At 43.5% G+C, this 12260-nt stretch overlaps 1 protein-coding gene across 1 annotated transcript; it reads right to left on the bottom strand.

The window, feature by feature from the left end:
- Nucleotides 1–7810: 7810 nt before the first annotated feature.
- Nucleotides 7811–10865, bottom strand: LOC114645706 (dispanin subfamily A member 2b-like). The gene is made up of 2 exons (XM_028793524.2): nt 10545–10865; nt 7811–10076 (listed from the first exon to the last, which is right to left on the bottom strand). The coding sequence occupies exons 1-2, from the start codon at nt 10755–10757 to the stop codon at nt 9861–9863; spliced, it is 429 nt and encodes a 142-aa protein (XP_028649357.1). The 5' UTR covers nt 10758–10865; the 3' UTR covers nt 7811–9860.
- Between the last annotated feature and the right edge of the window lie 1395 nt (nt 10866–12260).

The raw sequence follows: 12260 nt of genomic DNA, 5'->3' as shown, positions 1-12260 counted from the left end.
CCATTTGATAAATCCCCCAACCCCGTTCCAGTTTTTTTCCATCGTCCTAAAAATATTTCTCGATTGAAAAAAAATGTCCATGCTGGACTGTTTAGCGAACGGTCGATAAATGATGATGACATGCAGGACAGACCACTGCGACCTGAAGAGGGGTTAAAAGACAAAGGACATGAAATAATAATAATAATAATAATAATAATAATAATAATAATAATAATAATAATAATAATAATAATCCATCTATCCATTTACCAACCCGCAGAATCCGAACACAGGGTCACGGGGGTCTGCTGGAGCCAATCCCAGCCAACACAGGGCACAAGGCAGGAACCAATCCCGGGCAGGGTGCCAACCCACCGCAGATAATAATAATAATAATAATAATAATAATAATAATAATAATAATAATAATAATAATAATAATGGGGCGGCACAGTGGCGCAGTGGGTAGCGCTGCTGCCTCGCAGTTGGGAGATCTGGGGACCTGGGTTCGCTTCCCGGGTCCTCCCTGCGTGGAGTTTGCATGTTCTCCCCGTGTCTGCGTGAGTTTTCTCCGGGCGCTCCGGTTTCCTCCCACAGTCCAAAGACATGCAGGTTAGGTGGATTGGCGATTCTAAATTGGCCCTAGTGTGTGCTTGGTGTGTGTCCTGCGGTGGGTTGGCACCCTGCCCAGGATTGGTTCCTGCCTTGTGCCCTGTGTTGGCTGGGATTGGCTCCAGCAGACCCCCGTGACCCTGTGTTTGGATTCAGCGAGTTGGAAAATGGATGGATGGATGGATAATAATAATAATAATAATAATAATAATAATAATAGGACAAGGAAAGGAAAAAGAGCCGCATGGTGGCGCAGTGGGTAGTGCTGCCACCTCACAGTTAGGAGACCTGGGTTCGCTTCCCGGGTCCTCCCTGCGTGGAGTTTGCATGTTTTCCTCGTCTGCGTGGGTTTCCTCCCAAAGGCATACGGGTTAGGTGCATTGATTCTAAATTGTGCTTAGCAAGTGCACTGTTCCATATTAAGTGATGGATAGGAGAAGGTTGCAGCATGTGTTCAACAATTAGATAATCAAAGAACGTGCTAAAGTTTTCATAGGGAGTCTAATCCATATATAGTATTTGTCAGAAGAGCATGCAAACGCTTCTCTTCATCTGCTAAATTAATATATAAAGCTTAATTAATTCAGATATACAGTAAAACCTACTTATAGTGACCACTCAAGGGACCAACCTAAAATGGTCACCTTAGGCAGGTGGTCACCTTAACCAAAGAAGGACATATGGAAGGAAAAATCAAGACTCTACGTAATAAAAATTCAAAGGGAAGCATGAAAACATTATTTATTACTAACAAACAAGGAAAAAGGACGGCACAGTGGGTAGTGCTACCGCCTCGCAGTTAGGAGACCTGGTGTTCGCTTCCCAGGTCCTCCCTGCATGGAATTTGCATGTTCTCTGCGTGGGTTTCCTCCCACAGTCCAAAGACATGCAGATTAGGTGCATTGATTCTAAATTGTCCCTAGTGTGTGCTTAGCAAGTGCACTGTTCCATATTAAGTGATGGATAGGAGAAGGTTGCAGCATATGGTCAACAATCAGATAATCAAAGAACGTGCTAAAGTTTTCATAGGGAGTCTAATCCATATATAGTATTGGTCAGAAGAGCATGCAAACGCTTCTCTTCATCTGCTAAATTAATATATAAAGCTTAATTAATTTAGATATACAGTAAAACCTGCTTATAGAGACCACTCAAGGGACCAACCAAATAATAATAATGGATAGTGGATATAATTTAAAGTATCATTTTGACTATATTAAGCACTTTGTGTCTGTTAGCTGTTATTTACTTACTGCTCTGACATATGTTGATATAACCTTTCAATGTTTGCTTTTGGAATCGTGCCTGATTGGGTAGCAAGCCAGTGAAAATTCGAGGGCGGCGCCTTTTCGCCTGGTTTTATTTTATTATTTACTTATTGTTCAGGCGGGATGGATGTAGAAGTGGTGAAGTAAACTGTTGTATGGCTCTCCGTCTGTCAACTCTTTAAATCAGCTGCCCGAATTGTGGCTCATAAGACTGACAGCTTGACAATAATAATGAGTCCGGGGAAATAGAAACGTAAAAAAATAATCCATCCATGTAAGGAGACTTGGGTTCGCTTCCCGTGTCCTCCCTGCGTGGAGTTTGCATGTTCTTCCTTTGTTTTCATGGGTTTCCTCCGGGTGCTCCGGTTTCCTCCCACAGTCCAAAGACATGCAGGTTAGGTGCATTGGCGAGCCTAAATTGTCCCTAGTGTGTGTTTGGTTTGTGTGTGTCCTACGGTGGCCTGGCACCCTGCCCAGGATTTGTTCCTGCCTTGCGCACTGTGCTGGCTGGGATTGGCTCCAGCAGACCCCCGTGACCCTGTAGTTAGGATTTAGCAGGTTGGACCATGACTGACTGACTTACTGACTAATCCATCCATCCATCCATTCTCCCATACCCACTTATCCAGGGTAGGGTCGTGGAGCAGTTGGAGTCTTTCCCAGCCAGCAAGCACCAGGGGAAAAACTGAAACAATCCCTGGATATACAACCTAAATATGAAGAACTGGAGTGCACATGCTTACATCTTTGTCTTGTTTTAATCAACTGAATGAAACAGATGACTCGTAACTTTTCCCTCGACCCAATGACAGCCCTGAAACGAATGAAACCCCACAAGCGAGCGCGTCAGACACGAGTTCACCAGACATTCAGAACGGCACTCGTCGCTTTGCGTTGGGATCTCATCCAGCCTCTGGTCCAAGTGCATTTCCATAAGATCTTTAAAGTCCAAGACAATTTTTTTTTGTGTCTAATCGTGGCACTGACTGGAAAAGCGTGTCATTACGAAGACTAAGTGCTGGATTGAATGCTTTTGCAGTTGATTTTTGTTGTCTTCCAAGTAGATCGGGAAAAAGAAGCTCCAACTTTGCTTTTACCAGTTCAGGGAAGAACTAAGAAATTTATAAAGTCTGGCGCAAAGATTAATTTTTTTCCCTTAATTTACCCCCCTGCTTAACAGTTTAAGATTACAAAACAAACAATTCAGAACTGATTGAAGTGCATATAAACTTTCATTTAATTGCGTACATTTCAGTCTCACTTTTTCTACACGGTCCCCTCCATTTCAGAGCACCCTAATGTTGGGACACAGCAATGGCAGGTCTATTAAAGCCGTCATATTTAGAACATTCATGCAATGACTGCTTGAAGTCTGCAATTTATAGACATCAGCAGGTGAGGGTCTTCTCTGGTGATGCTCTGCCAAGACTCTAATGCAGCCACCTTCATCTGCTGCTTGTTTCGGGTGCTTGTCCCCTTACATTTTCTCTTCACCATTCTGCTAATTTGGATTTAAATCAGATGACTGGCTTGGCCATTCAAAAATTTTCCATTTTTTAGCTCTGAAAATCTCCTGTGTTGTCTCAGCTGTTTTCAGATCATTATTTTGTTGTAGGATGAAGTGCCGTCCAGTGAGTTTGGAGGCATTGACTGGACTTGAGCAGATCAGATGTCTCTCAGCACCTCAGAATTCATTGTGCCACTGCCTTCAACAGTGCAATCATCAAGGAAGAGAAGTGTGCCAGGACCTGTAGCTGCCATACATGCCATAACACCCCCACTGCCATATTTAACAGATGAGGTGGTCTGCTTTGGATGTTGGCAGTTCCTTTTTGCCTCCACACTTTGCTCTTGTCATCATTCTGATGCAGGTTCATCTTTGTCTCATCTGTCTACAAGACCTTCTCCCAGAATTCTGCAGGTGCTTTTAAATACTCTTTTTCACAAACTGTAATCAGGCCATCCTGTTATTGTGGCTTACTAGTGGTTTGCATCTTGCAGTGTCGCCTCTGTGTTTCTATGCATGAAGTCTTCTGCTGATAGTCATCTCTGACACACACACATCTGCCTCCTGAAGACTGTGAATGATCTCTCAGACAGGCGTTTACCGTGGTGAGGATTCATCTGTTATCAGCAGTGGACGTCTTCCTTGACCTGCCAGTCCCTTAGCAATTCCTGAGCTCACCAGTGTGTTCTTTCTTCTTAATGATATTCCAGACAGTTGATTTCGGTCATTCTAAGGTTTTACCGATGTCTCCAATGGTTTTATTGTTGTTGTTTTCATCATAATGGCTTCTTTGACTGTCATTGGCACAGCTCTTGTCCTCATGTTGACCAATGGCAACTACAGACTCCAAAGGGTAGAAGCCAGCCGAGGTATCTTATGAAGCAATGAAACCCACCTGAGGGGTCACAAACACCTGTGACGCCAATTGTCCCAAACATTATGGTGCCCCGAAATGGGGGGACTATGTAGAAAAAGTGTTGTCATTTCTACATTCTGTGACTGAAATGTATGCAAATCCCTGCACTGTGCACTTTAATCAGGTGTCAATTGTTTAATTTGTAATTGTAAACACTGGTGCTGTGAGGTAAATCTAGAGAAATGTGTCTTTGACCCAAACATCATGTCGGGCACATTATGCTTGAGTGTATACTCACATTTTGGTAGTTTTTGTATCTGCAGTTGTTGGCTACACACTGTCGAGGGTTGTATTGTTGTACAGAGGTGAGCGCGTCAGCCATTCCTGATATCAGGGTTCAGTCCTCCTTCCAGACTTTATGTGGGTGGACTTTGAATGTTATTACCTTTATTCACTAAGCAGTTGCTTTTATTGAAAGCAGTTTTTAAAAGATTGAACTTTTGTGGATTGTCCTCTGGTAGCTCTGACTTTTCTTCTCATATCCTAAATATGATTGTAATTGAATATCGTATTTACGCATGTACCATGCGCACATTTTTTCCTGAAAATTAGCATTAGAAAATCAGGTGCGCGTCATACACAAGGAAATTTTTTTCTGTAATGTTTACTTCTTCTGCTTGGGATCACCAGCGCTCTCTCTCTCTCTCTCTCTCTCTCTCTCTCTCTCTCTCACTCATTCGCTTGCGCTCTCTCTCTCTCACTTGCTTGTTTGTGCGCCCTCTCTCTCTCTCTCGCTTATTCGCTCACGTGTGCACTCTCTCTCTCTCGCGCTTATTCGCTCACGTGCGCACTCTCTCTCTCTCTCACTCATTCGCTTGCGCTCTCTCTCTCTCACTTGCTTGTTTGCGTGCGTGCTCTCTCTCTCTCTCGCTTATTTGCTCACGTGCGCACTCTCTCTCTCTCTCACTCATTCGCTTGCGCTCTCTCTCTCTCACTTGCTTGTTTGCGTGCGTGCTCTCTCTCTCTCTCGCTTATTTGCTCACGTGCGCGCTCTCTCTCTCTCTCTCTCACTCGCTCGCTTGCGCTCTCTCTCTCTCACTTGCTTGTTTGCGTGCGTGCTCTCTCTCTCTCTCGCTTATTTGCTCACGTGCGCGCTCTCTCTCTCTCTCTCTCACTCGCTCGCTTGCGCTCTCTCTCTCTCACTTGCTTGTTTGTGCGCCCTCTCTCTCTCTCTCGCTTATTCGCTCACGTGTGCACTCTCTCTCTCTCTCTCTCTCTCACTCGCTCTTTCGTCATGCAACAAAAACAGAAGTGCATTTCGTGGAAGTCCTGCCCTAAACACTTCCTATACAATCACAATGCACCTCGTACACAGGGAAATTTTGTTTTCGAGATTTTCTTTGTAAAAATTAGGGTGCACGTCTTACACGAGGGCGCGTGCTACATGAGTAAATACGGTAATTACCAGTTCTGATCTGGCCCCCTTTTAAGTGTTTGGATGGTCACCCATTGATAGACTGGCATGCTCTCCAGGGTGGGTTCCTCCTCTGCTCCCATTCGGTTGTGCACCACTGCAGCCTTGAATTAGGTGAAATTGCTCTGAGGATGAGTGGTGCAGTGGTGGTGCTGTTGATCTTGTCCCTGGACAAGTTGGGAAAACAAACTGCTTGGTCAGGTTTCTGGTGACCTAACTTCCATCCATGCCAGTCGCCTGATACAAGCTGTCTATGATACTTTGCCAAGTTCGACAAACTTGCACATATGGGGCAAAAGTCAAGTACCTTTCTGTCCTCTTTGTGCCTGGAGAAGGTCTCTTCAACATCTCTTCAGCAGTACCCTTGGTGGAAGGGCGTTACCATTGGCACCACAACCAAATGCTCAAGACAGTTAAGGAAGTGGCCACTACAGCTTTTAGATATAATAAACACCACCCAAGTGAGAAACCCATTTCTTTTCTGAGAGCAGTACAGAAGCCCCCATCATCGACCACACGTAAGTCCAAAGTTACTTTCCACAACACCACACTGGCACTTGAGAGTGAACCTTGGGAAAGAATAACCAGGAGCAGGTTTCAAACTCCGGGTGCTGGATCCACAAAGTGGTGCCATTTTATAATGTACATGTTAACAAATAATGAAGAACAGTACCATAAAATATCAATACTGTCACGCACGAGCGCATGGGGAGCAGCTTAAGGACCCGATGGGCACCGTGAAAAGCCGTGCCAGGGGACAATGGTGGGGTACTAACCTCTCTTTTCTTGTTCCTTCAGAAAGACCAAAGCACCGCTGCCATAAACAAACCCGGAAATCTTCTGGTACCACCTACTTCCGGGGTCCTTTCTAACCTCTGGTCCCCCAATGATGACATCACTCTCCCATCATCCATCACAACTTTCCCCATCATCATTTCATCACTTCCTGTTCCCCATTATAAATTGTCCGACCTGCTTTAATTTAATGTCTGTTGTACTGGGAAGAAAACACTGATGCTCTTTTTCATTTTGCTTTACAGAATATGGGGCCTAAAAACCCCAAACCTTTCTACTTGTGTGTGTTTCTTTATTACAGTACAAATACACAAGAGAATGAAGCTGGGGTGGAGATACAACGAGCCAGATGGATTTTCTTCAGATTGTTTAACAGAGTTTCACATTTGTGTGGCACCTCCCAGGGGGTATTTAATCAGTTTTTAAAAGATGCCCAGGGTTAAAATTCCACATTTAATTAAAATATCTATAAAGTAAATGATCTGAGAGGATTTATTTTTGTATGATTTCTAGTCATCAACTGAAGCCATACTACTAAGCTTCTAGAGAATGCTTGCTGCTGGCTGCAGATTGCGCCAAGTTATGCCATGCTGTGTTAAACACTTTATCTGTAAATTCTTCCCAACAGTGTTCTGGATCCATAGAGTTGTGTGCGTGTGTGAGAAATCCAGCCTAAGTATGCTTGAAACAGATGGCACAAGGCAGGTGCCAACCCTGGATGGGCTGCAAGTCCAGCATGGACCCAATTTGAAGTAAAATGTTTCAAGCCTTGGAGGACTAGATAGATAGATAGATAGATAGATAGATAGATAGATAGATAGATAGATAGATAGATAGATAGATAGATAGATAGATAGATACTTTATTAATCCCAAGGGGAAATTCACATACTCCTACTCAAGTAGATGAAATTTAGTGCGGGATACGAGGACATGACCAGGTCAGGATTTGAACCCGCAAGTGCACCCCTCCAATAGTCAGGCATTCTCATCAAAAAAGTGATGTTTTCAATGGGGGAAAAGCACAAGGCACAGCGGAAAACACCAAGGGGGCATTAGATTTACAGTAAACAGAGTTTATTAACTTTGCAGGGGCACTATATTTAGTATACTGAAGCGTCCTCTTTCCATCCATCCATCCATCCATTATCCAACCCGCTATATCCTAACTAAAGGGTCACGGGGATCTGCTGGAGCCAGTCCCAGCCAACACATGGCAAAAGGCAGGAAACAAACCCCGGGCAGGGCGCCAGCCCACCGAAGGCATTCCTCTTTCACAACTTCAAATAGTTGAAAGAAAAATACATTCATACAAGGTAAAGTTTGCCAAAAAAATAATTTATTAACAATTAATTGTTAAGTATTGCATATGTTTTTGTACTCTAGAAATAAAGCCAGAAATAAATGGACAAGATACAAGTGCCACACAGCTTTAGAAGAAGACATCATTTGACTACATGTGTGATCCTGCTCCCATATCAAAATCGTTGTGTATAGAAAAGTAAGTAGACTGACTAACAAAAAATGGTTATAGAAAGAGGAATAGCATACATACATGCCATTGGCTTTGTCAGGCCTGGCTCCAGGGGGGTCATTAAGCCAGGCTAAGACCCCCCAAAGATAACACATCAAACACGGTTGGTTATAATGCTACATTCTTAAAAGTAATGGTTCAATAATGGCACTTGATGGGGTTGGATGGTTCCTTGTAGGCCTATTGCTTGACCGAAGAACCAGCTGACACGCTCTGGGGAGGCCTCTTTGAATATGAGGTCAGCTCTTTGGTCTTTGAAAAGGCTCCTAATATGTGGACAACATAAAACATTTTTAATGTATAGCAGGCTACCTCGGAAGATACCAACAAGTCAAGAAAACCTGAACTTAGCCTGTGTTAATATGCAGCAAGAATGGTTTTAAAATGATGGCTTCGTTGGTCAATCACCATCTGTTATTTTGGTTATTTGCAAAGCTTGTTACAGATTTAAATCAAAAAAAGGGTCTTTCTGGAATCTTCACGTGGGTGGTTCTTTTTTTTTTGGGAACTAAAAAATGGTTTACCTGTGGCATCACTCTGAAGAGCCACACTGGCACCTTAACTCTTTAAGAGTGGACTTGTTTGGAACTTCTGTCACATCATGCCCAATCCACGTATTTGCAGATGCCCCTTCCTTAATATTTTGGCCTGGATTCCACTGGGGACTGTAAGCATTAGTCTGACAATGCCCAGTCAATCTTGGGGGGTCCATTGTGGCTGCAGGTTTTTGGTCCCATTTTTCTGTAGTTGACCCCATTCTTTAATTAGCTGGCCTTTATTTTCTCATCTATTATTTTGCATTTAGAAAAGCGTTAGAAAGTGTGATTTATAAAACATTTAGACATATTTGTCTTTCTGCCATACCATTTAAATATTTAAATGCTTAACTCTCTTTTGGCATTTTTCCTTTGTTTTTCTGCCATAGCTGTAAATGCTTAACTCTCTTATCATTCTCGTTTTTTTTTTTTTTCTGTGTGCTTTGCTGTCTTCGTCATGCCCTAATAATGACAATTAACAGCTAGCAGATCAGACATGGGGATAAACAAGACTAAATGCTGGCAGGCTGCAGACTCCGCCGATAAGCTCATCAGTGAAAAATGGCTTAAATAACCAGAAAATGTGGAAAAGTGAATTGAAAATCATAAAACCAATACAGAAAAAATCATCTCCATGTAAGATCCATCCATCAATTTTGTAAACCCACTTATCTGAAACCATGGCATGAAATGTCCCTGAAGAAGGTGCCAGGCCATTACAGGGTGAGCACACACACACACATCAGGGCCTATTTAGCAACATCAGTTCACTTAACTAGCACGTCTCTAACCTATGAGAGCAAACCATTGCAGACATGAGGAGAAATACAAAAGCTCCTTGCAGGGAGGATCCAGAATATGAACTGCAGTCTCCTTCTTGCAAGGCAGTGATGCTATGACTGTGCCACCCCCATGTAACATACTGTACATAAAGAAATGATAAATTAAAAAAAAAATCCCCATCATAATTTCTTAATTGATATCAAAACAAAGAAAGTAAGAAATTAACAGTCTGCCTGTAAGAAAGGAATCCAACAGAATTTTGTTGGGACAAAAACCTGTAGCCACAGTTGGCCCCCTAGAATTGATCACATGACCCTATGAAATGTAGCCCTATTTAAATATGTATATACATATAAAATCAGACAGGACCCACTTATTCTAATCCATAAAATAATACAATCCTTTATCACCATACCAAGTGTTTTCAGTAAGCCAACAAACCAATGGTTAATTTTACAGCTGAGGATTTTTTTGCAAAGTTTAATAAGAGCTGCTTGGCACTTCTGCAGAAGCTTTAATTCCCATTGTTGAATCCCGATGAATAGTAGTTTTCTATTTGGTTCTGTTGCGCCACCCTGTCGTAGACCACAAAGACCCCCACTGCTACCAGGATGATGAGTATGATGAAAGTCAGGATGCTCAGCCATAGATTGGTGCAATTGAGGCATCGAGCCGTGGATCCGTAGTGACGCGCTCCTTCCATATCGCCCACCACTTTTCTGTCCCTCGACTGCGGAAAGAAGGGTTAAAAAAAAAAAATAGGAACATCACATTAGATGGCGCTGGTAAGTGAAAGAAAAAAAAAGCTTTAAGCAAATCCAGCTTAAAGACATGACTTCGTAAAAGGAAGGTGCGCCGTTACCGGCCGGCGTGCAACGAACTGTCTGGAGAGTGGAAACCGCAGAATGACTATGGATTCAAAAGAGACATCTGAAATCAAGCTGCTCGTTTGTACCCCGCAAAGAAACACCAATGTCTCCTTTGAGCCAAACTGACACCATTATGTACTTCATTAATATTCACCTCGTGCTTAAACGGGCACTGGTGTTTGCTTTTCCGAGCCTCCCCGTCCACATAAACCCACTTAAAGGTGCCTTACACACATGCATATCCATCCATCCATCCATATACTGTACATGTATAAACAGATATGTTTCCTGCACGGCTGTTCGCTTAAGCTGAAAAGTCTCTTCCTTACCTTAATCGAGAAATAAACGGCCGCGAAACCCAGGCAGCAGAAATTCATATAGAAGGCGTTAAAGAGAGACCAGATGATGTGGTCCCGCGGTATGATTACAGGTGGTACCACGGTGACCACCGTCTGGGAGTCTGGCCCTTCTTCCTTCAGTCGTTCATAATTTCTGGTTTGCTGGAGAGGTACGAAGTTTTGAGAATATTGTGTGGCTTCCATGATTTCCTCGCAAAATCTCTCTCAAACAAAAGTGTGTCTGTTCAAGGAGTGAGAGAGAGAGAGAGAGACAGAGAAGAAAAAAAAAAGAAAGCAAATCACAGATTGTGTAATAGGTGTGGTAGGTTTCCAAAAGAGGAGAGGGGTGGGCGGAGATATCTCTCGATGTTTAATAGGACGGGGCGAGGGCGGTATTATTTGTTATATATTTATTTCACGCTTTCTTCCAAGTGCAGTGTCTTTAGGCGTTTTTTGGGAATCGAAACTTAAAGCGATCAAAGCGGTTATAACCGGCGGCAACAAAGGTAATCGTGTACCTGTATAGTGAAAAATAATCGCTTTGAACTTGAAGTAACTTTGGTTTTGTTTGTATCCTATGAAACGCGTTACGTATTTAAAATGAACATCATAAACACAATAATAACATGAAAAATATGTCTGCAGGAGATTTCATTGGTGATAAGTAAACAACACAAAATAAATAAAATAAAATGTAAGGAAGAGTCCTGAGATCGCATCTTGAGTTCATCCATTCATTGTCTTAACCTGCTTATCCAGTGCAGGTGGAACCAATCCCAGCAATAATGGCAGGAACAGCAGTTTGGATATGGCATCTCGCTGTAACCCCACTAATGCCACTGTGTGACCCTGAGCAAGTCGCTTCACCGGACTGTGCTCCAATATTTGGGGGGGGGGGGGGGTGGGGGGGGGGGTTGGAGAAAAGAAATGCAACCAATTGTATCTCAGATGCCGTAAGTCACCTTGGAGAACAGTGTGAGCCAATTAGTTATCTGATTAGTTACCAGTCCATTGCAGGGTGAAAACACACACACACACACAGGGTCTTTGGATTGTGGGAGGAGATGAGAGCAGTGCCCATGCAAACACAGGGAGAACATGCAGACTGAATGTAGGGAGCACCCAGGACTTGAACCCTTAGTGCCTGTGCAACCCCTCCTCGCATCCATCCATCTTCCAAATCTCCTTATCCAGAGTAGGGCCCTGGGGAAGCTGGAGCCTATCTGAGCAAAAATTAAGTGCAAGGCAGGAGTAACACTCGGTTGGAGTGTCAGTCCATCACAGAGTGAACACACACACACACACACAGACACAGACAGACACACACTAGGGCCAGATTAACAATGTCAATTCACCTAACCTATCTGTCTTTGGGCTGTGAGAGGAAACGAGAGCAGTGCCCATGTTAACACAGGGAGAACATGCAGACTACATGCAGGGAGTACCCAGGACTTGAACCCTGGACACCTTAGTGCCTGTGCCACCCCTTCTCGCATCCATCCATTCATCAATCTTCCAATCCTGTTTATCCAGAGTAGGGCCCTGGGGAAGCTGGAGCCCATCTGAGCAACAATAAGGTGCAAGGCAGGAGTAACACTCGGGTGGGGTGTCAGTCCATCACAGGGTGAACACACACACACACAGAGACACACACACTAGGGCCAGATTAGCAATGCCAATTCACCTAACCCGCTTGTCCTTGGACTG

This window comes from Erpetoichthys calabaricus, chromosome 2 (assembly GCF_900747795.2).
Source record: "Erpetoichthys calabaricus chromosome 2, fErpCal1.3, whole genome shotgun sequence".
Lineage (NCBI taxonomy): Eukaryota > Metazoa > Chordata > Cladistia > Polypteriformes > Polypteridae > Erpetoichthys > Erpetoichthys calabaricus.
The sequence above is the reverse complement of the archived record's forward strand: the minus strand, read 5'-3'. Positions and strand labels throughout refer to the sequence as shown.

Bases quoted from the DNA above. Each gene is read 5' to 3' on its own strand.
- LOC114645706 (XM_028793524.2), bottom strand. From the start codon at position 10,757: ATGGAAGCCACACAATATTCTCAAAACTTCGTACCTCTCCAGCAAACC. The intron at 10,077-10,544 runs GTAAGGAAGAGA...TTCTTTCCGCAG, and splicing joins CCGTTTATTTCTCGATTAAG to TCGAGGGACAGAAAAGTGGT.